The following is a 27,356-nucleotide window of genomic DNA, read 5'->3' as shown; positions in this document are numbered from 1 at the left end:
AAATGTTAGAAAAGCCACTTTTGCATTCTTCATTTGTTCTAACCAACAGAAGAGATGCAGTGAACTATCACTAGCCTGTCAAATAACTGCACTCTTACTCCAGAAGAAACCCTTCAACCCCCTTTCTAGAGCAGCCACAATAAGGCAGCAGTACTTACTATTTACCCAGAAGTAAGCCCCATTGAATTCATTTCTGAGGAAACGTACAGGTTTGTGCTGTAAAACAGGCTCATTCTAATAGAGGGAGCTAAAATACTTTTCATGTGTCAAAGCGGTATATGAGTGTATAGATCATGTAAGACTAATCCTTTCCCCACATGGTACCTTGTAGCTAGCTGTGCTCAACATTTATCTCATGGAGTCCTGCAGGATTTATCCAAAATATAACTACCCACATGTAGCCCTCTTTGATTTTTCACATTAAGTACAATATTAAAACATGTCACCATGAACATTTCAATTTTTTTCTATATATTTCATTGACACATCCCTAGGATGGAAAATATTTGATGACTTCTGTCTTTGGCTTCTGATTTGTTTCTTTCAATATTTATACAACAGAAAACTTAACAGAAAGAATGTTACTAGTTTCCATTATATTCTAAGTGGCCTTCCATAGTTTTGAATAGGTAGAAGCTGGAAGAATTCACACTTGAGCCTATCCATTGGACTCTCCTTAACATAACTGGACCATGGAAAACACAGCAAAAATATTTTAAGCAGATGATGTCTATGTCATAAGAGGTTTGCTATAGGGATGTGCTCCGCTCCGATTAGGAGCGTAGAAGCAGTAGCGGATTGGCCTGCTCCGCCTTACCTAGAGGCGGAGTAGGAGCGGACCGCGGACCCCCTAGAAGCAAGGCGAAGAGAAGCGCCCATTTTTCGGAGCTCCGAGTTCAGGCAGAGCGCTCCGGTCGCCATCTTGAAAACATTTCGCCATAGGATTGCATTGCGCCAAATAATCGCGCATAACTACGTTGTTTTTGAAGCTATCATTCTGAAAATTCTTGTGCACAGAGAGTCGTGGATGGGGGTCATTTTGAGACCACTCTCACCTCTCTGCATCGTACGGGTCACGGGCTATATTTTTGTGAAAATCGGGTCAACCGCGCGGCTCAAACTGCGTTTTCGGCTTTTCGCCCATAGGATTGCATTGAGGGAAAGAATCGGGGATAACTGGGGGGGGTTTAAGCTATCATTCTGAAAATTCTTGTGCACAGAGAGTCGTGGATGGGGGTCATTTTGAGACCACTCTCAACTTTCTGCATCGTACGGGTCGCGGGCTATATTTTTGTGAAAATCGGGTCAACCGCGCGGCTCAAACTGCGTTTTCGGCTTTTCGCCCATAGGATTGCATTGAGGGAAAGAATCGGGGATAACTGGGGGGGGGTTTAAGCTATCATTCTGAAAATTCTTGTGCACAGAGAGTCGTGGATGGGGGTCATTTTGAGACCACTCTCAACTTTCTGCATCGTACGGGTCGCGGGCTATATTTTTGTGAAAATCGGGTCAACCGCGCGGCTCAAACTGCGTTTTCGGCTTTTCGCCCATAGGATTGCATTGTGGGAAAGAATCGGGGATAACTGGGGGGGGGTTAAGCTATCATTCTGAAAATTCTTGTGCACAGAGAGTCGTGGATGGGGGTCATTTTGAGACCACTCTCAACTTTCTGCATCGTACGGGTCGCGGGCTAGAAGTTTTTAAAAAATCAGCGGGAAAAATACCTTTTTCAAAGGGCTGAGGGGCAGAGTCAGCTCCCGGTCATGATGATCCCAAAGTTGGAGGAGGGCATAGGCAAAACAGGTAACTTGGGATTCTGGGAAACTTCTCTTTCTTCATCTGAACGGGCTTTTCCCCGTGTTTTTAACACACCTCGCAGGGATGTTGTGTGTGGGGTGCCCGATTTTCAAAAATTCGCCAAAAATCGGGATGATGGGATTGCTTTGAAACTTGGCGTGCGTGTGTATATCCCCATGAGGTGTCATGGTGCCAAACATGAGGTTTCTAACTTGAACAGAAAAAAAGTTGTATAATTTTTTAGCTTTCAATGCAAGCCTATGGGGGGGGGAAACGGAGCTCCAGATCCGGATCCGGAGCTCCGGGCGGAGCGGAGCGGAAGTGGGCGGAGCGGGGGCGGGGCGGAGCGGCCCGATCCGAAAAATGGCGGATCTGCAAGTGAAGCGGAGCGGGGGGTCCGTGCACACCCCTAGTTTGCTATACTAGACCTTGTGAGTAATACATCATCAGATCTCAACCTACTGTTGAGTAGGTTCTATCATCTCCTCTCTGGCTGGTAGCTGGTTTGACAGAGAACATGGTCAAAAGATGGAACACACACTGGTTGACATTGGCAGTTTGACTTCTCAAGTTAACATCGGGCTTGTTAAGACAAAGGTATGGATAGGCAACCGATAACTCAGTTAATACATCATTATGTAATTTACAAAGTATACGTCAATACCCAATAAAGACATTTCAGAATTAAGTCAGTTCTTGGTACATAGCAAAAGGGCCACTTCAGGTGCTATCAACAAAGTTTTAGATTAGATTACTGTTAGAGCAGTATGACAATGGAACCAATTGCCTAGGGAGGTCATGGGCTCTCCCATGCTAGAGGCATTCAAGAGGCAGCTGGACAACCACCTGTCAGGTATGCTTTAAGGTGCATTCCTGCATTGAGCAGGGGGTTGGACTTGATGGCCTTATAGGCCCCTTTCAACTCTATGATGTGGGTGAAAAAAATTCCAGTGCTTTATTTTTCTGTAGAAAATTTCCCACTTCATAAGTTCGTTAGTAAAGTATGAATGTATGCCAACTGCAAATACTATATTGGACAAGTTTGGCAGTTGCAAAGTTGTAATTGATGTTTCTCATTAGATTACAACTAGCAAGTACGTGAGAGAATGCATATATGTCTCAGACTGAAACGGAACTTAAAGGTAGTGACAGCGAAACTGAAAGTGCCCTAACAGCCGTTAGTGAAAGACTTGAACTCCATTGAAATAGCTGAGTTGTCCGCATATTCTGCAAGTTCTTTGGGTTGCTAAAATTAATTTGTGTTAAGTTTTCACTATCTTTTTTCCTTAACATTTTAACAACGTAAGGGAAGTACATATAGTCTGGAAAACCTTAGATTTTTATAAGTTTTCCAATAAAACTTCTACATTATGTAACATTTAAGTCACATTAAGTTTACTTTACTTTTACCCTCAAATATTTCAGATGAAACACTTGTGGTGTATAGGGACAAAAATTAACATGAGGTATTTTACTTTTATTGTTTACGAAATACAAGTAAAATAAACTTGCTAAATTAGATCACTTTAGGGCATGCAAACTGAAAATTTTCCTATACAATGATTTTATGCAAATGTATCTAATTTGCCTTGGAAAATTTCCCTGAAACCCACATCAGTGCTGGATCAATTCAGTATTTGTAAAAAGGAGTTCCTAATAAAAAATAGCACTCACTTTATAGAAACCGAACTCTAGCTGCTTACCCTGTGTACAGTTAATGCATATTTGATTCCAAGGGCTTCATTTGTATTCTAGAGTCCCAATACAAATCTACACGCTTTGATAAGGGGAGAGACTACATTCTATTCCCCATCCAAAACAGCTGGATGGCGATATTTAGAGTGTCTAGCTGAGGCTCAATGTACGTACAGTTCTGCCTGCTGCTGGATCAGAACATGCTGTTTCATCTTGTGCCAGTAAATGGCCCTGAGTTGGTTTGGCATACATGTTTACTCAAAGCATGTGAATATGGATCCATCTGATGAATCTCCTTCCTATTATGAGTTTATTTAAAATAAAAAAACAACATTGCTTTTGACATTTTACAAACCACTTCAGTTCCCAGCAGTGTGCACTTTGGTTCTACTGTAATTCATCTAGAAATTTGAACAGCGCAAAAGAATATTTTAGTTACTGATGTTGCTGACTTTTCAAAGTGACAATACCACAGACAGCAGCAAAACAGTGTAAACAGCATGATGTAAAAAACATGTTCAGTTCATTTTCAATTTCATCCAGCTTTTACCCAACAAAAAGCTTCAGTATTCAATAATTAGTATATAGGTATGACACATACGATACAATAGACTATGCAGCACTGGCAACTATGTAAACAGCTACTTTATACATCACATGCCATATACACAAAGCCATTATGAACTGATACTAAAAATGGAATTTCAAGATGCCGATACTAGCAACAACACAAATCTGGTTGAGCTGTCATCTCTTCAGCAGCAAAGGAACAGTGTTAACTGTATTGTTCATTCTGGAAACGAGGGGCAAAGTTTCTGGCAGTTTCATTCTCCTGTGTTGTGATTAAGTCTATAATGGCTGTCAGCACTGCGGTGTCCCTTGATTTAGTATTGTTCCAGTCCACAGGCTGTGGGTTTTCTATTTTCTCTTGTAGAAGGTCATCCAATTCTTGTTTCAAATCCTGTGAATAAAGGACCGTTGGTTAGGAAAGAAACTAAGAGTAGCAAGTTTTGACAGTTATTCTACTTTTCTATAGCAGTGACAAAACACTTGGAAATAAGAGTGCCCTACTTTTTCATTCTTATTCTGTGTCCCACTAAGAATAGGTGTCTAACCTGGAAATTTAACTAGCTATGTCCTTATCTGTCAAAGTAAATTTAACAGCTTTATCCATTTTAAGTTATTGAAGAACTGTACTTTTGCACTTTGAAACTAATTTTTTTTTCTGGCAGGTATCAAAACGAACCTTTTCCCAAGCAGTCAATAATGTTTAAAAAGGACCCTATTTTTCAAGCTAAAATAGTTAACCCTTGAAGTTCGCATTTTTAGTAAAAAAGGAAATTCCTACACTATATTTTGGTGTATTTTGGTCTACTACAGTATACTTTGGTAAGTATCTTTCTTCAAATGCACAACTCCATTCTATACAGCACTTTAATTGTAACATTAAATAAAATTGAAGGGAAAAAAGACAAAGACCACATAAATGTGTGAGACTTCAGAAAAAGTGAACCAATAATTTTTGAAAAGCAATCAGATAAAGATAATATAAATTTAACCACAATAACATTAATATCTATAATAAATATATGAGATGTTTCATAGCTTTTAAATCCTTCTCAAATCCTTTCCCACCCATCCAAATTATAGACTTTTCAGTTGCTAACATTCCAGGAAAAAAAACACAACCTGACAATATTCTCTGGTACTTGTGGGTCCTTCTTCATCAGGTTGTTATGGGTGAGGCAAGGAGAAGGTGAGTGAATTGGGCTCTACTACGTTTATTTGGATACTGTATCTTGCTCTATCTCCATTTTAAAGTCCAATTCTTTCTAGAAATGGATCAGGAGAACCAGGAAGGTTTATATAGAAATAAATACAAAATATCCCTGTTAATTACCTTCTTGCTCACAGTGCTAGTTAGGAATAAGAGGAGGCTTCACATTCATTCTGGACTAACAGCTCTCCCTTAGAATGAGATGCCCCAACAGGCCTTATGCTTGAACATTTCTTTCACATTTATGCATTTCAGGACATACCCTGAGCAAAGTAGACATTTGCTTACAAAAGGATTGATAACTATGTTATAAAGGCAAGCTACATACACTATTTCAAGAACTTGGCCTTCATTTCTTTCAATTCCAGTCTGAAAAGAAAACAGGCAGTACACTCACCTTCACTAGCTGTGCTATCCTTGCTGGTGATTGAAAGACAATCCATTCATCCACAGCAATTGTATCCTGATCTTTGTCCTTCTGGATAGAAATTTCTCCTCCAAAAAACAAAAGACAGTATGGCGAAACTTCTGTGCAATCATATAGGTATATCTGTAAGAAGGAAAACATTAAGCACAGTATAACTATGCTGATATATTCAACATATGCCACCAAAATGTTCTTAGTTGCACATTCAGCATTAGACCTCAAATTATTTGATTTTAAATGCCTGCGGCTGTATTCAGACATTACAATACACTTATTGTGATGGGAGTGGGCTTTGTCTCCCTGCAGGCTCACCCCTGACCCCAGCCTTCTCCAGTGTGGCCAATAAGAGGAGCTCAGCTTTTGCTTCATTCTGTTGAGTCATCTGAACCACAAACTCAGATTCATTCCAGCTACGGCTTCTTTGAAATAAACCATCTTCAAAACATGGAAGTTATGACTCGTTTCAAAAGATTTGGTTGATCTAAATTAGAAGCAATAACTTTAAATCTCTTCCTTGCAGCCCTGCTGGAATGGAGAGGAAAGCACCTGCAAGCCAGAAAAAAGGGAGGCAGGCTCCTGTCACAATAAACCATAGTTTTAGCATTATGTCCAAAAGCAGCCTAGTGGTACCTCATAAGTCAAAGGTGAGCAATGTATAATCCTCCAGTTGTTCTTTCCTATAACTTCCATTAGCCCTAGTCAGCATAGCCAATGGTGAAGAATGGTGACAGCTGTGGGCCAAAATATCTGGTGGGCCACAAGTAACCCATCCCTGTCAGTCTGTCTTTCTCCTATGAATTAATTCAATTTCTATACTGCCCATTAGTCAAAGCCATCTGGGCAGTTCACAACAATTAATGTACTAGTACGGCATTGTTGAAAACTACTTTAAATACAACGTTTTTTGAATCCAAGACTAGCCATCTTCTTATAATTGCATAATAGCTTCCTCCTTTAAGAGCATTACAAATGAACAAGTGGTGAATGAAGATGTTTTCAATTAAGGCAAAACAGTACAAGAGAGGATGTAAAATAAGAGGCAGTGGCAGGCTTTTAAAAAACAAACTACACCCATTCCTTGAGGTATGCTCTTATTCCCCTCTCCTCCATTTTTCAGGTGAAACGACTAGTCAAAGCATCAAGGAGAAAAGTGGAGGTTATGGGAATCTAAGAATCTTCACTGGAGGAATGAGGAAGAATAGATAGCATTAAAAAACAGCAATGAGGGATACTATGGGTCAGAGATACCTGTCAGCCTAGATTTATGCACCTATCACAATTAATACATAATAATGATAGGTACTAAAGAGATGTTCACTTACGCTGGTCGTCCTCATTTTCAAATGGTAAACAAGCCAGTTGTAATGGAACTCTGTCTCTTCAACATTCACAGATTTGGGATGAATGCAAACTGTTCCATCTGTTTTAGTGGAAACTTTAACCCTTAAAATACACACAAAGCAGTCATGATTCAGATGCAAGAGAACAAGATGAACAAATGTTCAAATATTTAAGATGACTGTCCTTGGAGAAAAGGCTTATGTTGGGTTGGACCCAGATTTGTTCTTGAAGTTCTGCTGCTGTTGGAGGAAGCGGTGTGGGGTAGTCATTTTCTCCAGCAACTTCTCGCCGCTGTACAGCCTGCAGCTTCACCCTCATACTGCTTGGGGAGTTTTGGGGAGATGCTCTGGAACAGCATGGGAGAGAGATTTCCCCCTGCTGCTCCCAGTGCTAAGAAGACTGATGGCCCTGCTCCCTTTCTCCGGGGGGAGTCCCGGTTAGATCCCAGCTCCCTCCACGAAAAGAAAGATAGGCAAGTCTGGATCCAACCCATTATATTTTGCTGCAAATCATGATGCTAAAAACAAATGTGTAAATACACATTATAAGATATTTGGGTAAGAACTGAAAGCAAATGGGAGATTTTCAGCATCTAGTCTTTCAAAATTCCCCATTCAATAGCAAGAGCACTGAATTAGTTTCATGAACAGGTGTGTTTTTTGTTATATGTTTTGCACCTGTTTTCTTCTTTTATTTGAAAATGCAGTTTATGCATGCAGTATCTTTCATCGAACACACACAAAAACGTACAAAAGTCTACAAAGGTGTACAAAACTATGCACGGTGTGGAGAAAGTAGATAGGGAGACATTTTCCTCCCCTTCTCATAGTAATAAAACCCAGGGTTGATTGGTGGGAGATTCAGGACAGATAAAAGGAAGTACTTATTTATTCACACAGTGTGTGATTAAACTATGGAATGTGCTTCCATAAGACATAGTGATAGCCACTAATTTGGATAGCTTTAAAGATTAGTCAAACTCATAGAAGAAAATTAGTATATCAATGACTACTAGTCCTGATGTCTATATGCTGCCTCAAGTATGCAGTATGCCTACATACACCAGTTGCTGGGGAACATCGGTGGGAGGGTGCTGTTGCACTTATGTCCTGTTTCTGGGTTTTCCATGTGCAGGTTGTTGGCCGCTGTGCGTACAGAATGCTCAACTAGATAGAACCTAGGTCTGATCCAGTATGGCTCTTCTTATGTTCTTAACAGAAGAGAACACAAATGTACAAATGAGTTAAACATACATCTTCTGGGTCATTACTCTTATCCAGCATCTCAAAAGAAAAATATAATTAATTTGTTTTTGCTGGCCATGTACTGAATAAACACACCTACAGACTGTTTTTATTTGCAGCCCCACCCGGTGGCAAAACTATAATACTGCACCTTGCTCAATCCTAATAGGACAGCAATTTCATTTGTACAAGACACACTTTTTGGATGGTGGTAGAGTCACAGTGTTTCAGGAGTATTAAACTAGCTAATTTCTTTAAAGATAAAGGGAGTTACCCACATGAAGATTAAAGTAAATAAATCCCAAATCAGTGTATAATCCCCCCACCCCTATAATAATCCCTAAATTAAAGTTTTTCACTATTTAGTGGTTAAAGAAGTCTGGGAAATGAAAAAGCATGAAGTGTGTGTTTGGCATAATCCTAACAGGGAATGAGAGACACCTCTGAAAGCCTTAGACTAAGAGAAGACAATAACAACATATAAAGAAGGTGCTCTGGTTATTGTAGATAGGAAGGATTATAGAAGCTTGTAGTCAGTTGGGGAACATTATGCATTACATGCCAAATTAACATGATCTCATGTCATATATTATAGTTTAACCATGGTTCAAATTCTGAGTTGTTTTCCCCAATAACCCAGAGTTCCATGTGCAGACATCACATTATAGAATTCAGGGAGTGAATGCCCCAGCGTTATCACAGTGGGATTGGGCAGGCAAGAATCAGCATGTACATTCCCACTGTATTTTCAGCAACCCACAGTGGACCCATTCAGAAGACACCTTAAACCACGGCATTAACCATGGTGAATAAAGCAAAAGGCCTTATTCACCATGTTTAAAGCCGTGGTTTAAGGTGTCTTCTGAACACGGCCTGACTTTTTGGCTTAACCACCGTGGTTAAAGCCATGGTTTAAGGTGTCTTCTGAACAGGGCCAGTTTGTTAATCAAGTGTTGATGACACGTGAACTGGGCGACTGTGTCTTTAACATATTAACCTCCACTCATTTGTGATAAAGAGTCCAAGAACAAACCTTCAAAAGCCTTACATTTTTCTCTTTTTGCTGAAGTTTGCTCGGATTTTTGCAACCTTTGGATATAAACCGGCACAGATAACAGCTTTGAGTAACTTCTCATTATCTGAAAGGTAAGGCAGTCAGGTGAAGCATAATTCACAAAGGGAGAATTGAAAGTATACCTGCCACACTGCTTCAGCATTTACCTGAGTTAATGTTGGATTTGGGATCTCTGGGGCTTCTACTGTTCACAAATCCAGCTGCAAGGAGATGTTCAGCAAATTGCCCTTTCATGTTACGCAGCATCTAGAGAGCAAATGAATCCATCATAAGCTTACAGATCTGTCCTAAAACATATTTCAAACGTGTACATTTTCCTGCCAGAGACAAACAATTGTTACCTGTAGAGTATTTGAAGAAAGAAAATAGTCCCAACAATAGTCCTTCTCACACCTGAAGCCACGCCGCTGAGCTTCTTCCCAACCCTGAAAACAGAGAAATGTTTAATATAGGTCCTGTTAAATATCTCAAAGAAAAACTGTGTTGTTTTTACTTAATTGAATACAAAATACCAGATGGAATTAGAAAACATTGTACAAAACATTAAAGAAGTAAAATAGAAAATGTTACAGTTAGAGTGATCTATTAAAAAAACTGGAGTACATATTTATATATTTATATATGCTGATACATCCAGATCAGAATGAACTCAGCAACAGAGATAGGAGAAAAGCAAAGTTAAAAGTCATTTCCTTTTTGTGTCATGTATAAAAGAATAAGCTCCAGAATTGTAGTAGTCCTCGTCTCCAAAACGAAGAAAAAGACACTTCATGAACTGTAAGTTGGAGACAACTTGGACTAAAATTAAAGCCACATATAATTGTTAAAATGAAGTACAATAGAAACTGATTAGAGATGTAACATTTCAAAAAAAATTGAAGCCATGGGGAAAAAAGTTTTCCCCCTGTTCTTTCGGAGGAGGAAAAAAAGAGAAAGAAATTGTGGGAAAAACTGAAAAATAAGCAATACTTATTTTTTAAACACTCTTTATAGATCTAAAGTCACTTTGTTGCTTTAGGGCAGCCTTCTCCAGCTTGGTGCCCTCCAGATATTTTGGGCCTCAGCTTCTATCAGTCTCAGGCAGCCTTTATAGTCCTAAAGTGATATTATGTATAACATGGTTTGCTCATAAAATTACCATTATAACTGAAAACTTAAAAAAATGAACTCAGGAAATTGATAATTTTCTGAATAAACTATACTTTTAAAATGCAATATACCAAACATGAATTAATTTTATGAGCTAAACAAGTTATATATAACATATTTTAGATTTTTTAGTTTATGTTTGACCTGAGGGAACTTCAGCAAGTGGTCCCTGAAACATCTGAATAAATCCTAGAAGTCAGAAAAAGCAGGAAGAACTGGAGGAAGAGGAAGATAAGTCCAGAAACACAGGGCATATATCTAGAACAAAACCCAAACTGTCAAGAATGCCCATTTTCTTCATATGATATGGTGATTCTATTCACATGCTGGGAAACTATGCATGACATGAAACATCCCAAAATGTCTATCAGTAAAAGATACACTGGATCAATAATTTTAATAAGAAATGGAAGGAACAACTATGCTGAGAATTTTACAGAGAAGGTTAAAAACATTTTCCCCCATGGCTTCATCACTTCCAGACATTTTACATCTCTAGTCTTTCTATAAATCTTATTACATAGTTTTCAGAAATCATTTGTGGGGGGAGTAAAGGCTTGGTGACAGTATTTAAATACCTTGTCTTCAACTCTAAAAGAAATCATAATCTAAAACTGTTCAGTTTCTCAAAAAAGTAAAAGAATAAGGTCCTTGGGGGGGGGAAATGGAGAAAATCTGGTGTCCCCCACCTGAATTTTTCAGGGTTATTTGCCAGGCCTTTCCATCTCTAAAACTGTTATAAAAAACTTGGAATACAAGGCTTAAACTACTCGCAATATAGAAAACATTTTCTATCACTAAGTAGATCAAGTACAGATTCAACCAGTAAGCATCCTGAAGATTTAATCATTGTACAATGCAAGCTGGTCTCTATAATATCAGAGTGCTTTTCATGCTGTTATTTGTAAAGAGTTAACTATGCTTCCACCGTGAATCAACCATCGCTTGTTAACTAAAGTATATCTACCTTGAAAGCGTTCACAACCGTGAGGTGGTCACTTTTAGAATTCTTTGATAATTCCTTTCTTCTTGCATCTGCTACTTTTTCTTTGCCCTTAAGAGAAAGAAAACTTGGGATAATCTAGGGTTTTTCTTTCTTTCAAAAAATAAAATAGTAATACTCTGCAGTTACAAATTAAAACCATCTCAAAGTTTCCATGAAAGGAAAAACCTTGCTGAAATTAAAAGCTTGGCCGTCTGCCAGTCACTTACTAAAATTTTCAGAACAAAATTAAAATGTTTTATATTTTATTTTTAACTCTCTTCAGATACTTTACCAAGGGAATGAAAAAAGGGTCCTTGAAGCTGAGGCTGGCTGCAATAGTGAGAACAGGATCTAAGCAACAGAACAAAGCTCCAAAGAGAATCATTTTTCCTATGTGTGGCTCCACTGGTAATCGTGCCAAATGGACTCCAAGAGGTGTCAATTCTTCTTGTCTGTCCAATGCATTCTGTTAAAAATAGGACACAAATGGGGAAGAACAGGGACAATAAACAAACAAAAAGTGAAGCCAAGGAGAACAGGATTAGGATCATGAAAATAGGCATCTTATCAAATTGCCTTTGAAATGTAGTATATTAGATTCTTTAATATACCAGCTGACATTTTCGAATCATAGCCTTACACCTGAGTATCTGCTACTCTTCTGTATTACTTCACACCATGGCTCAGTTCATAAGACACTTTTCTCAACGGTGGTTTTAGAACTCCACTGTGCAGTTGTTACACCACCACTTAGAAATTTGTTGTCTGGATGGAAAACTCCGCACCACGGTGGAGTTTTTTAAAACAACAACAACACTCTACCCTAAATCTCCACACTGTGCAGAGGAGAGTTCCTGCACAACCGTTGTGTTCCATGTTGGCTGGAGGGCTCCATGGAGTTTCCTGTCGAGTGGAGTGGAGTTTCCCAGTGGCCATGAAGTTCTCTGGCAAGAGCAGTGAAAGGAGGGAGTGCTGCTGGGATTGGTTATTTGCAGCAATGGCTGATGGGATACCATTGGGAGGACTGGGGGAGGAGAGAGGGCGAAGTGGCTGTCAATCAAACACTGTGTTGACTTTTACTCAACTCCATAGGAAGCCACACCCACACAACGGTGGAGTTGGAAGATGTTGCGTGGTGAATACCCCCTACAAACTCCACCGTTGATTGGAGTTATCCCACTGAGTAGAGAAAAGTGTTGTGTGAATTGAGCCCATGTCTTTTTCCTAAAAATACATCTTCCTACAATTTTAACTTACCATCTTTCCTTCAACTAAATGTTAAAGCTGTTAATAACGTTAAAACACGCAAATGCTCGAAGTTTTAACATATACCTAAGGAAACTTAACTAAGCTGATTAAACTGCCTAGCTGTCACAAATAGTAAAATGAGGTGAGTAAACTGTTCTTCAACTATATACCACTTCACATAATGAATGTTCCTCTAAACAAAAAAATTTTCATTGCGCAAAGAAAGCAAGAGTGTCAGGAATAAGTGTTCTTTAGCCTAGCCTTCACTCAGGTATGCCATTCTCAAGGACAGGTATAGCTGAGAAAAAGATTTATTATCTTATCTACTATTTGTGGGAATGAAAGATATATATTTGTATAAGGAAACCCAAATTTTGCACTTTATGTTTTCAAACTAGAACTAGAATAACCAGGGCTGCTTACAAAATCAAAATTGGGGGGAAAGGGGAAAAAAGGAGAATAGTATTACCATACCTGGTACAAACAAATGACCAGGATACACACAAACCTGAGCATGTGATTTTTATTTGTAGAATTTACATGTGTGTACACACAAACACACACAAAATGCAGCTCCCAAAGCAGTTTAGCAATGAATAAAATAACACAATTTAAGTTGCATAGCTGGTAAACCTGTAAAGCAATATACATTTCCCATTGAGTTTTGTAAGTAACCATGTAAAGAATTCACTATCCTATTTTGTTTAAAACTTCCTCATTTCTGTAGTTATATATCTAGTTGGGAGAACAAAAACAAAAGCTTTTGTAGAATTTTCAAAAGGAAGAACTAGGACATTTCCTTGATCTGCCCTAAGAGAAATACACTTCTTACTATAAGAAGTTTATTAAATATAGGGCTCCAGCTCTTTCAGTACGTGCATTGCTTGCTTTAGATGCTAAAACTTTTTATGAGTTTGATACCTTGGCGGCATTTCTAAAGCATACATCCCAAGCATTTGGTAGCTGTTCAGTTTGCCCAACTGAATTGTAAGTAACAAGGCTGAACATGGCTCAACTCCGAATATGGCTCAAATCTGGAAAAACTTCTTAGTTTGTAGGATAAACAGAAATTACCAGCTCCTTTAGGTGTTTTATGGACAGCAACACAGCATCACATGATGGTGGATCCAATAACTTGCTCAGAAAATGAGCAATTCCTCCAAGCTTTAAAATCTGAAAGAAAATGAAATTCACTTCATAAATTCAAGCTGTGTTGCATAACATTCTTTATTATTTACACTGTTAACATGGAACCATTATTCTTCCACACTCATTTTTAGACTAACCTGAAAGATTAATAACAGAACTTTCATAGCATGCTTCAGAAAGAAACCATTAGTTAGCTGATAACAGATTTCTACCTACAAATGATTAAACTTTAAATTTTATTGTAACTGGCAAGACATTTCAAGGTATTTGCTATTTCCAAGAATAGCATCTTTCTTAGATGAAAATCAAAAGTGCTTTTGATACTGCATTTTGTATTTGTGTTTTTAACCTGTTGGTAGTTTTATTATGGTTTTAATATTTGTGAACCACCCAGAGAGCTTCGGCTATTGGGCGGTATAAAAATGTAATAAATAAATAAAATAAAATAAAAAGGTTAACAAGGAATCAGTCCCATTACTCAAACATACTAAGCTACATCCAGTCTAAGAACTTAAGAAGAGCCATGCTAGATCAGACCAAGACCCATCTAGTCCAGCACTCTGTTCACACAGTGGCCAACCAGCTGTCGAACAGAGACCCACAAGCAAGACATGGTGCAACAGCACCATGCATCCCATCCATGTTCCCCAGCAACTAGCGCATACAGACTTACTGCCTCTGATAAGAGTCTAAAAAACTATAGCTTGCAATTGCCCACAAGCTAGGTTTTCCACTAAAGAAGGTAACTTAACTGGAATGTATGATGGGAGGAGAAAGAACAGGGGCTTGTTCCCATAGTTTCTATCCACAGCTTAGTGATCAGGCTACCTGTTCTCAAAACAATACATAGAAGCAGCAACCCTTCGATGGCAAGTCTTTCTAAACCAGCCTTCACCAACCTAGTCCCCTCCAGATGTTTTGGACTACAACTCCCAAATTCCATGCTGGCTGAAGCTGATGGAATTTGAAGTCCAAAATATTTTGAGGATACCATTTGGGGTAGATTGTTCTAAAATATAAATGTGTTCTAGCAGTTAGAGACAAACCATTCTAGCCATGAACCAAAGCTGTGGAAGTAATTCTGTACACCCAAACAGGGCTTTGGACTGGTTCACCTTCATGCTGCATTCATTTGAAATGGAGGACAGTTGCAAGGACAGCGGGTGATATGGCATGAAGGTTAGCAGTTTGTGCCAGTGAGACAGTGCAAACATCTTCTGTGGACCCAAGCAGCTATTTGGATCCTTGTCTCAGACTAGCTCAAGGTTTATTGTAAATATATTATTTTCTGTTAGCTATTTAAGTTTAAATTCTTGCAATTGTATTTGGTTTTAACCAAGCTTACTCAATTATCTGGTTGAAACACAGATTTAAATAACACACTTTAAACATACTTTAAACACACTTTAAATAACCTCATAAAAGATGCATTTTTAAAAATAATAATAGATCCCTCCTCTATAAAGCTCAAGGCAGCTTGCAATAGAAATTAAAATACAACACAGAGCAACAAACATACAAATACAAGGTCTCAAAACAGAGTATTTTTTTCAACAGGAACAAAATCTCACTCACAAAAATGTTAACAGGAAAACGTCCTTCAAAATTAGTTGAGTTTTAGACTCACTCTGAAAGGCTAAACAGGAGACTGATGTCACACCTCATTAAGAAGATCATTTCACAATATCAGGGCAATTGTAGTAAGAGCTTTGCTCCTTGCCACAAATGGTCTCACTTCATGCAACATAGGCAAATAGACCAATGCCCAACCTGCAAAACTGAACATCAACAGGGCTCATATTGCAATGTAAATCCATGCGCAAGCAGGGTTTTCCCACTGCTAGTTATAGAACAGGAGATTATCTTGTGAACTCAATATTACATCTGCCATAGATGACAACAGGAGCCCCCAATGTACACACACTTTGGATTGAAACTGCTCTTGGAACTCCTGAATCCTTACACTCAATGAAAAATCCTTTACCAGAATATAAGTTTTGCTACTCCTGCAGAGCCAGACCTTATGCTTCATACAATAGCATATTTTACCTTGATTTGCAAACAAAGTTCCTCCAAAGGAGTCCTCAGGATTTCCGGCAACTGATAATCATCTAGCAGACTGGCACGAAGACCATTGTACAAGTGATAGCAGTGACCTGGCTGGACTCTGCAAGAAAATAAGCATTTCCTATCAAGTATTTCCTTGTCCAACACATGTGTGTATAGGAACATAGGAAGCTTCCTTATACTGAGTCAGATCATTGGCCCCAATATTGTTGACACTGACTGGCAGTGGCACCCCAGGGTTTCAGGCAGGATTTTTTCCTGGCCTAATCTGAAGAAGCCGGGGATTGAACCTGGGAGCCAGTCCACTCAATGTATGTGATCTACCACTAGACTACGGCTCCTCCCTTACTAGAATGCGTTATGAAATTATAGCTGTTCAGTAGCATTCCTTTTTAAGGAAAAGTGATATATTATTGTAAGAAAAGTTCAAAATATAAAGAACTATAACAGTTATGATGGGAGAAAGACAAGCTTAAATTCTTATCCTTTGGCCCAATGTACGATTCAGCCAGCAATTATAAAGAGATGCAATGATCTAGGATAGACTTCCTCAATCTGGGACCCACCAGATGTGCTTGGCTACAACTCCCATCATTGCAGTGACAGGACATATCTAATTGGTCTCACTCAAGATGACTCAAGTAATTCTGTGCATCACAGCTATGTGCTTTTTTCAGGTTGTTAGGGCAACCTCATGTTATATTAGATTCAACTTAAGATGTTTTCCTCTTCAGCAATGCACTTGAATATCAAAAGTTCAAGGCAAGTTCATTTCCCAGGGATTGAACCAGTCAAAACAATGTCTTAACTAAATTGTGTAGGAAGATCTGAAGTAGCTCATTAGAAGGTGTGAGCATTTTTCAGGTACTAATAATATCTTGGAGAGAAACAAACATTCACAGGAACTTGATGCTTAGCCTTTTTTCAATGGACATCTCTAGTAGATGGATAATACCCAAAGCAATACACAAAGTATAAAAATGTTACTGAAAAATCCAAAGGCATGAAAAAGTCTTGCAGCACCATCAACTTAGAATCATAATGTCTTGAGATTTTATTTGCGGAGTTCGATAAATAATCGTAATTGTTTTGCTGCTTTATCAATCAGAATAGCTTAAAGATTATTATTTTTCTGTATGTCAGCATTTTGGGGTGTAGGAAATCAAGCCATCGAGTCATTAATTTCTAAAATTAGAGACCTGCTTGTTGGTAGCAAAAAGCAAACAAATAAGTCTTGTAGCAGCTTAAGGGCTAACGTATTCCGGTATGAATGTTAGAGGCTACTTTGTCAAATGCCTGAAGATAAAGAAGATGCTCCTGATAAAGTAGGTTCTAACTAGGGCTGTGCTCCGCTTCTCCTCGGACTGGAGAAGCAGAAGCGGATCGGGGTGCTTCGCCTCCCTTTAAGGTGGAGGTGAAGAAGATCGGGGGAGCAGCGGAGCGTCGCGGAGCAGATCAAGGTGAAGGCGGATCCTTCTCCTCAATCCGGAGCTCTGCAAAAAAGGTAAGGGGGGTTTACTTGGCCCTGCCGCTGCCGCCCGTGCGGCGGCAGAGCCAGGTAAGGGGGCAGGGGGGTCTTACCTGGTCCGTCGCGGTCCATCGCTGGCTTCACTAGAGCCCGTGACTCAACCCGGAAGTGTAGGCCGCAAGCGGGTCCTACAGTTCCTGGCTGAGCCGCGGGCTCTAGTGAAGCTGGCGACGGGCCGGGATGGATGCAGGTAAGGGGGAGGAGGGAGAGGGGCCTTAACTGGTGATGGCCCCCACCGCTGCGGAGCTCCGATTCGAAGCTGCAGTTTCACAGCAGAGCGGAGTGGACCCTAGTTGGATCGAAGCGGGGCAGAGTGGGCCCGAGCCGCAATTTGCAAATCTGGAAGAGAAGCGGATCGGGGGTCCGTGCACAGCCTTAGTTCTAACACATACCCCAATCTATTGCTCTTTAAAATACATTGGGCTATGCTATATTATTTTGTGTTTTCCATCCATAAAAAAGATGCCAAGGACACCTAGCAGTTCCAAGCCAGCAAATAAAGTCACAATAGGAAAAACTTCAGAATCAAAAGTCACCACAGTGAGGTGAAAAGTTTAATGTCTTTAAAGTAAACTACAAAATGATAGCCAAGATTTTCACGCTTATGTCAATTTTATAATGATGGTCAACATCACTTACCTTCCTGCTCTGCCTTTTCTTTGCTTGCCATTCGCTTTGCTAACCCACTCTGCAGCCATTGTGCTAATGTTGTTCTGTGTATCAAAGTGAGTTTCCTTTATCTTTCCCCCATCTATAACATATACCACATCATCTATGGTGATGCTGCAGAATTAGGAAGCAGAGAGAAATGGTTAGTTTTCTTCCATCAGATAGACACATTGTTTACACGGAGAACTCTGCAAGACATCCCCCCACCCCAGTTACAAACACACAAACTGTCCTTCTCTACTAGGTGGTCACACAATCAATAAGGAACTAAGTATTACTTGCTATTAGTTTTAGTACCTCCTACTTAACAAACAACGTATCTACCAAGCAGTCGTCCAACAAAATCAAGAAGGTTAATCTACTCAGACTGTAATATGATCTCCCCTACTGAACATGCAAAAAAGCTAAGATCGTCAGAAGACACACTTACACAGTAGTAGAAACATTATACAGCATTAAGCATGCTTATTTGGAAAGAAGTTCTATTTTAAATTAATGGAATTCATATGTTGCGTGGAAGTCTTAGGATACAGAGTCTTAAGCATGTCTATGTAGAAGTAAAACATATCAATGGGAATAAATAAATAAATATATAACTAAATAAATAATATAATAATATATAAATAAATAATATATAAATAAATAAATAAATAAATAATAATAATAATAATAACTTTAAGACTCTACCCGGCAGGCAAATCCAGGCCAGGCAACACTCCTCCCTAGCAGTGTGTAGTGACTGAGGAGGCAAGAGTCTGAAGCACACTGGCAAAGGAGATACACTACACCTGGCTTGGCATGGGTTCTGTGCCTTTCTTTCTAGCTTCATATGTGCCTTTTGAGGGTTAGAGAAGAAAGGGAATTATTCTACAGGTGCTGACCCCAACTTTATACTAAGAGTTGCAGCTCAGTTTCTAAATGCTGAAATGTGCTATTTCCCTTTACGCAGCTATTCTATATTAAACCCCCAAATATACACCCAGACGACATTTACGATCTTCAGAGAAGGTCTTGCTGGAACGGAATGAATGGATTGTCGACAAGAAGAACCTCAACGGCAGGCCTTCTTTGTAGCCTGTAGTGGCACCCACCTTCAGGAGGTGGAAAATAAAACATCTTTTAAAAGCCTCCTGAAAACATATCTTTTCACACAGGCTTTCCCTGGATTGCAATTTATTTTGGTTTATATGGCATTTTTAACTTTTAAAGTTCTAAATTTATTCTGATTTGTTGTATTTTATGGTTTTGTGAACTGCCCAGAGACCCTCTGCTATTGGGCAGTATGAAAATGTAATCAATCAATCAATACATAAATATATAAAATTATCTGATGAAGCAAAACCCAGAAAGAAGAACCATTGCATATATTTTACTTTCTTTTATTAGCCACTGTGCAAGGGAATTAAATGGAGATGTGGTTTATTAAAAGTAATTATCAACGCATTTTGGACCCTAAAGTCCTTCGTCAGGGTAATTCAAACAAAAATGAGGTATCAATCCTTTATGCTGAAGCATAGAAGACCGTGGGTCCATGAGATAATTGATAACTCATTTTTGTTTGAATTACCCTGAGGAAGGACTTTAGGGTCCGAAACGTATTGGTAATTATTGTTTTTAATAAACCACATCTGTTTTCACCCCTTTGCTTCTAGCTTTTTTGGCTTCCTTCTTGGGGTTCCTTCCTTTTTTGGCAAAGGAATTAAACACCTTAAACTTTTACATTAAGATACTCTACTTTCTTTTGTCAAAAAATGTTCAAGTGTTGCTAGAAACATAAAGAAAGATTTACCTAGTCTCAGCAATGTTGGTAGCAATTACAATTTTACGGACTCCAGGAGGGGTCCGTTTAAACACCTAAAGAAGAAAAATAAGTATGAAAATCAAGTCAGAAACAGAAGAGGATTTTGTTTTAGGAAACCGTTTCTCATCCAACCTACATTCTTTCACTCAACACACACACACACACACACACACACACACACACCTATAGATTAAAATACCACAGCAATTAATGCATTAATGGATACTTAAAACATTTTATTAGGGTTTTATTACAACAGCAAAAGTATCAACAAAATTATTCAGAATAAGGGATATGGAGTTGGTTCTAACCTTCTGCAGCAGATTTAGGGCAGGTGCTAGCAGATGACCAATGCTGGATGCAACCCATTGGGACTTATGTTAGTAATTATAATTTATTTCAGTGGATCTACTCTTAAATGACTAAGTCTGGATCCACTCTACAATCTTTAGTCTCTTAAAAAGCAGGTGGATTATAGGGTCATGGAGATCCCATAATCAAAGCAGTAGGCTTTTTCCCCCAGTTCAGACACTGCATTCTTTATCAGAGGGAGAAGAGCTTATATGAACCCACAAACTATTTCTCATTTCACCATATGTGGAGATTCCAGAGTGAATACTGTCTCAGTATGCCTTTTGCCTTGCTAGCAGTAAGGAACAAGTCAGTTTTTTCACGTTGCTTAAAAAACTCAATTTACCAGAGCATAAAGTACAGATAAGTAGTTCTGTGAAAACTTAGCTTTAGCACTGGTTCTAATTTAATTCAAATATTGAACAGAGATACTATGCGCAAAATGTATTTTTTATTGTAGACAAGGTATTATTAAAATTATGTTCATTGTCAATTGTAGTACTTACTTGGGTTTGGTTAACAGTAGGCATCAACGAATGCAAAGGTATGATGACAAACCTATCTGAAAATTAAAATACCCATTATGGTATACCATGTAAAATTCAGTTGAAAAAACTAGAGAGCGTTGAAGACTAAAAAGGAGGCATAGCTGTATTAATAGTCTTTCTAATTAGGTAGAAATACAATTCATACACTATTTTTAGTAGAGCCACAGAGAATTTTGCTAAGAACAAAGAGAAAACACATAACCATTTACATTTTCTCTTTAGTATCACCTTGTAGTATTAAAACTGAAAAGGGATTTGAACTCTTTAAGCTCCTAGGTATAATTTAAATAGAATCCTTCAATAATGTACTGCAAGAATTATGACTCCATTTTAATATTTACATTAGAGAAATATCTACATCTAGACATTTCTCCTCAACAGTAGGATTGCCATATTTTAATAGAGAGGGATAGATGGTGGCGGTGGGAGGGGTGGGGGGGTAAACATAAGAAGGAAAAATAGCAGGTCAGTACTACAAACTCTGATCTGCTATTGTTAATAATCAATACTGATTCTACAGTGCTTATCATAATCAAACCTATAGTTCCCAAATATTATTATTTATATATAGGCAAATCTATAGTTCTCAAATATTATATATAGGTAAGTAGTCATGCCCTCAGCAAGGCAAATATAGAGGTCAACATCCTTGAGGCATTTGTTCTATATTGACTCATGTTTGCGGTGTCATTATGTAAAAAGCAAAAAACAAAACAAAAAAACAGAGGCAGTCCAATCTGAGATAAGAAGTGACTGAGTGACAGAAGTGCCTGTTTAATATGTGCTTGCTCAAGATTTCAGAGAGCAAGTCTCCTACTTCAGGGATTTATGCCATATCTACATACACTTAAACAACTGACTATTAAACAGTTCCTGAAACTGGAGATTTGCTCTCTGAAATGTCGAGTGAGCACACATTAAACAGACACTTTTGTGACTCAGTTTCTTGTTTTTTCATAGCATTACATAAAGCCATGTTAAGGCTGGTGACTGTCAGGCTCTGTGCTTTTCAGTAGTCAATTTACAGTGCAATCCAAGATAAATCTATTCAGGATTCAGCTCTTTTGAGTTCAGTGGTACTAACGCCCAGGTATGTGTACAGGACTGCAGTCTCACAATTAAATTGAGATTTGCCAGTCATCATCCTGACCTGTCAAGCAAGATGCTATCACTTGTCCCACTTACTGTCCACCTCAGTGGCTGTTGGAACCTCAGTTCAACCACAGTCTGCCTTATCAGCTGGGACAAGGGCTCTGGCAGCTGCCCCAAAGGATAAAAAAATGGTCCAGGGCAATGACAAAATGGAGAGGAACAGAAGTTCAGAGCGACGGTAGGCTTACAGAGAAGGTAAGTACAGAGAACCTGGCCCTCCAAAACTACAAGAGTAGTTTGGCAGTGTTGATTTTGTTGCTTACTTAAGATACTTAATGTAAACCAACATCCATTTGAAAACAGTTCCCAAGTTCTTAAAGTGAGGTCCTATAGACTTTGTTTACTTAGGAAGGGAGATACACACTGCCATGCCAACACAATGTCACAATCCATGATGCTGTGATGCTGCAGAAGGTGTTTGGAGGGAATAGGCAAGAGTTTCTAAAGAACAACCCTAGCCCACAAGAAATCTTTATTGATGAAATTTTACCTGACTTAAACATAACTTGAGACATCAAAAGGTCATGTAGTGTGCTAATGTTGTCCCATCCAGGAAGAAATACCAGTATTGCACCTTCCTGCATTAACACAGATATACAGAAAAAATTAAAAACTTGGATGCATATTTAAACCCACAAATACAGTATCACTATGGCTGCATTCAGTCACAATGCTAAGCCTCAGTTTGATTTAACTATGGTTTGATGAAGCAGCCAGAGTCCCATGTGCAGACCATTTAAGAAATCTCAATATGTTTCACTGTCCTTCAACATTCACTACACACAAATCACTACACCTTTCCAGTTAGATTGCAGTGGAAGTTCGAGAATGGATTGTAATATCAATCTCTCCATTAGCAGACATAAAAAGTAATACAGCTCAGAAACCCATTATAAGCAGAAGTCAAAATATACAGCTAAAGAGGAAAATGTTGAAATGCTTTTCAAAATCTGAAAGCACATCCTTTGAAGTATTCTGAAACAAATAGAGCTCCTTTTGAAACTAATGTTTATGGGTCTGGAGCTTAAATAGGGCTTAGTATATATTGTATTATATTGTAAATAGGGCTCTAATCCAAAATTATTTTCATCTATAAGTACTGCACAGAGCCAACTTCTATATATTTTCTAGCCTTGAATTATCATGGACCTAATCCAGTCAAAGTCCCATTGAGTTCCCTGAGTTAAGCAAGTGTTTAAGGATGCAATCATACATACACTTACCTAGAAATAAGCCCCCTTAAATTCAATGGGACTTGCTTCTGAATAGACATGTATAGCATTGCAATGCAAGTCTCTCAACTTGGAATCACCCCGATTTAGAAATAAATTAACTATAGCTGGAATTTCCCTAAAGGAGGAAACAATTTTAAAAGCAAGGTCTCCAAGCCAGGTTGAAACTCACCTCTTCTTCAAGAGCAATATATCTGATCAATGCAGCAATCAAATCAAGGTCAACTTTATCATCATCCATCATTTCCAATGCATCAATTGTACTTTCTGAATATCTGGAAAGCATGTACAAATTAAAAGCATCATTTAAGCCAAAGCACAATAGCTGGGTTTAATGCACATATATGGCTTCTATTTTATGCAAAAAAAAAAGAAGACTGGTAAAAGTAATGACATTACTGTGTAGTGTCAGTAACTGTAGTAGCAGTAAATGTAGTAACTTTATAGCCTTAAAGTGACAAACATACAGGTAATGAAAAATTGAAAGTTGTCTAAAAGTGAGGGGAAGAGGGAGAGAGACAAAAACAAGCCTACCGTCCTCTTAGTTGCTTTAAATAATCTGGCCATCGCTCCTGATAAATTTCTTCCTTTTCTTCCTTTTCTGGCCTGCTTGTGCGCCCCTGCATAAACCTCTTTTTCCAATGTGATCTGCGATCTGTATTTTCTGGAATGTACCTTCATAAACAATATATATAAAATTTTATAATTATACTAAGACCAACATGAAACAAGATGCTTTAAAGCCTCTCAATATATGGGGGAGAAGACAGGAATCACTATATATACAAATTATAAGTTTTACTACCAGAATGCAAAATGGAATTAGAGGGATTGTCTATAGACTAACCGTAGCTTCTCAATTACATCTTCTAAAAGGTACTCCTTGACAGGATAGGTGAAGCCCGGAATATGAATCATAGGACAATTGTCTGTCATGAAAAAGATCAAAAAAGGTATCAGAACACTTGTATTAACAAACTGCAGTGTCCCCAAAACACAATATCAAGATACCAACAAGGTAACATACTAAAAAGGGGATATGGAGCATATCCAGAATAAAGCACCCTTTTGAAAGGTTTTATTGATCTAGTAAAAAGAAAGCTAGCTTTTGTGTTTTTTAATTAGCAATACTAAAGATATATTTTGTTCTGACTTTTATACTGTTAGTTTTACTCTACCCTGTGCCTGTTTGGTGCATTCTCTTCCCCTTCTTATTGTTTTATTATGATTTTATTAGAATGTAAGCCTATGCGGCAGGGTCTTGCTATTTTATTGTTTTACTCTGTACATTTTATTGTTTTACTCTGTACAGCACCATGTACATTGATGGCGCTATATAAATAAATAATAATAATAATAATAATAATAATAATAATTTTAAAATAGATGTCCATGGAAGTTTAACCACTTTCAAGGAAAACACACAGAAGACTACCTTCTGCACAGATGAAAGGAATACAGCAAACTTCCCTAGGCATTAGAATATGAAGTTGGCTAATGAAAGACCAGTTCACACTGGTAGCAGCCCACATGAGCATTTTGGGAGCGTACATTCATATGACGGTCTATTTGGATGTGCAACATTTCCATCTGGGGGCTACGGCAGCAGTGCTTTGAAAGCACAACAGCTGCGAATACGGCTTCGACCAGCTCAGGGGCTCAAGCATACTCCAAAAGCCTGTGTAAGGGAGCTGCCCTCAAATAAGTGCTGGCATTAAGAAACTGAAAGCTGAAGTTGCACAGAAAAATGTTCATTGCACACAGAATAGGATGCCGCAAGGCATCTGAGAAATTGGACTCTGGCCACAAAATCATATGCCACAATGTTTGCTAGCCTTTAAAGTGCCACGTAACTCATTATTTTTGTAGAGAAAATCTAACTTGTACATAAAAATGCAAAGTATCCAAAGAGCTCCAGCTTTGGGATGGTATAGAAATGTAATAGAATAAATAAAATAACTTGTTTTAATACACATTTGAATTTCTCTGTTAATAAGGATTTTTTTCACATATAAATATGTAGATAATTTCACATACCAAAATATTCTGAAAACTTCTCGGCATTCAATGTAGCGCTCATAAGTATTACTTTCAGATCTAGTCGTATACTTAGGAGATCTTTAATGACTGTCATTAAAACATCTGACTGAAGATTTCGTTCATGGATTTCATCAAGGATTACATGACTAACACTGGACAATTGCCTACAACAAAAGAATGCAGAGCTGATAACTCCCATGTTGATCTGAATCAGAATATTAATGAACAGATTAGAAATAAATGGGAATGAGTGGGCATAACAAATACAACCATTAGAAGCAGCAACTGATTCACCAAGTAAATCCTTGTAGAAATGCATTTATTACTTTTTCTTGCAACAGAAAAAAATACATACTTGTCTGACTGGAGCCACTGCAGGACAATTCCTGTTGTACAGTACAAAATTGAACCTTGTCTCCTTGGCAACCGGCTGAAAGAGATCCATTAACAATACTTCAGTTCCTCTTTTTGTTGCATTTGAAAAGCCACTGAAAAGCCATGAGGACACATAGTTTTAAGTGCTATAATGACAGTCAATGCATCTTCAGCAGCAGCACTCACACATTAAGATTCAAACCAATGTGTGGTTGTACAAAATAAACAACAACAGCTGCAGTACTATACTCAAAGTTACTTGGAAGCAAGCTCGCTTGAAGTCAGCGGTCTGGATCCAAACTTGCACTCAGCGGAATTCTGCTGGAGGAAGGAATTCTGCACTGGAGGAAGGTAGCCAGGCAACGATTCTCCAATTCCACTGTCTCCCCACGGCCCAGCCCCCATGCTGTGGGAGGTAGGGCTGAAGGGAGAATCCGAGAAAATCATTGTTCCACCCCTTCCTGGAAATTTGCTGGAGCCTAATTCCCTCAAAAAATGGAAGGAGTTCTTCCTTTCATAGAGGGGCAAATTCAACGCAATCAGACTTACTTCTGAGTAAACCTACATAGGATTGGACTGCATGGTGGGTTACAAGCACAGCATATTGTTTACAATATTCCCATTCACACATAATGGTGGCAAATTGTGGGTTAATTAACCTACAATTTGATGGGGTTATGTGCTGTTGCCATTTTAAATATGCAACCTCCGATCAGCTCTATTGGAGGTTATTTGTAAAGTATGAACCCAGACACTGTGGATTAACCATGGGTTAAACAATTAAACCATGACTTGCAGTTGTTACATGAGAACTGGACCAGGGTATGGCATGATAGAATTATGCTTCCATCTTAGCTGATCCATTCTACAAGATTTTGCTGATCCAAAAAGCACATGTAAGTCCCTGATTAAGTCTTGGTTGGTCACCTCTTTTATTTGCAGACATTACATTCAGTGCAACTTAATCAAGGCTTAAGCAGAGGGCATTATCAGAATAAATGGTGCAGCATAAGAAAAGAGTGGTCAGTGTAAATTTTTAGGACTATTATACACAATGCAAATGCTTCCCTAAATACCAAGTCACCATGCCAACTAGACACCCAATGACGACCCTTTTAAATTGGCCAGTCTATAGTCTTGGAAAGAAACATGGCCCAATCCTGGAGTATCTTCCTCCCAAAATTGACCAGCAGACACCTGGGCACTCCTCATGATGTCCCTTTTGTAATAAGTACTTCTATCTAATGGTCTATAAAATGGTTTTATAATGCTTTATCAGCTCACTTTGACTCAAGTCAAGTAGGCAGGAGCTAAGGAAGGTTTCTATTCATTCTAAGAACCAACATTTTTGTTCACTTTGTGAAACCACACCCTAAATGCAATCCCTAACCTTTTATTCTTTTTATATTGTTTGAAGAAACCCCTATACCTAACCTTGCTGGTCTAAAGTCAGTGCAGCATTTGAATTCAGTGCATCCATACTTTGAGATTCACCGAAGATTGCTGGACATACATTCCTCATTACTCTGATTCTACCAATATCCTTCCTTCCCTTCTGAGGCTGAACACATCTTTCCAGACTCAGAGCTTTCCTGTTTGCTTGTGCTATCTATTGCACCAAAAGCCCAGATAAACTGGACATAGAACACAACAGCCTGATAGCTTTACCTTGTACATCCAGACAGAAATCCACCCCCTGGTGAAGT

General features: G+C 38.5%; 1 protein-coding gene across 1 annotated transcript in view; it reads right to left on the bottom strand.

The window, feature by feature from the left end:
- Nucleotides 1-3,779: 3,779 nt before the first annotated feature.
- Nucleotides 3,780-27,356, bottom strand: part of DHX36 (DEAH-box helicase 36) — a 31,478-nt gene continuing 7,901 nt past the window's right edge. The window contains exons 7-25 of the mRNA XM_063132067.1: nucleotides 25,631-25,705; nucleotides 25,273-25,439; nucleotides 24,083-24,164; nucleotides 23,770-23,910; nucleotides 23,408-23,510; nucleotides 22,494-22,581; nucleotides 20,810-20,865; nucleotides 19,941-20,005; nucleotides 18,122-18,265; nucleotides 15,937-16,054; nucleotides 13,813-13,911; nucleotides 11,783-11,956; nucleotides 11,473-11,559; nucleotides 9,698-9,781; nucleotides 9,503-9,602; nucleotides 9,330-9,420; nucleotides 7,019-7,139; nucleotides 5,667-5,819; nucleotides 3,780-4,453 (exon numbers count right to left, since the gene is read on the bottom strand). Of these exons, the coding sequence (XP_062988137.1) occupies nucleotides 4,268-4,453; nucleotides 5,667-5,819; nucleotides 7,019-7,139; nucleotides 9,330-9,420; nucleotides 9,503-9,602; nucleotides 9,698-9,781; nucleotides 11,473-11,559; nucleotides 11,783-11,956; nucleotides 13,813-13,911; nucleotides 15,937-16,054; nucleotides 18,122-18,265; nucleotides 19,941-20,005; nucleotides 20,810-20,865; nucleotides 22,494-22,581; nucleotides 23,408-23,510; nucleotides 23,770-23,910; nucleotides 24,083-24,164; nucleotides 25,273-25,439; nucleotides 25,631-25,705 (2,134 nt within the window). The 3' untranslated portion in view covers nucleotides 3,780-4,267. The remainder of the gene's footprint in view (nucleotides 4,454-5,666; nucleotides 5,820-7,018; nucleotides 7,140-9,329; nucleotides 9,421-9,502; nucleotides 9,603-9,697; nucleotides 9,782-11,472; nucleotides 11,560-11,782; nucleotides 11,957-13,812; nucleotides 13,912-15,936; nucleotides 16,055-18,121; nucleotides 18,266-19,940; nucleotides 20,006-20,809; nucleotides 20,866-22,493; nucleotides 22,582-23,407; nucleotides 23,511-23,769; nucleotides 23,911-24,082; nucleotides 24,165-25,272; nucleotides 25,440-25,630; nucleotides 25,706-27,356) is intronic.

This window comes from Elgaria multicarinata, chromosome 8, assembly GCF_023053635.1.
Source record: "Elgaria multicarinata webbii isolate HBS135686 ecotype San Diego chromosome 8, rElgMul1.1.pri, whole genome shotgun sequence".
Classification (NCBI taxonomy): domain Eukaryota; kingdom Metazoa; phylum Chordata; class Lepidosauria; order Squamata; family Anguidae; genus Elgaria; species Elgaria multicarinata.
The sequence above is the reverse complement of the archived record's forward strand: the minus strand, read 5'-3'. Positions and strand labels throughout refer to the sequence as shown.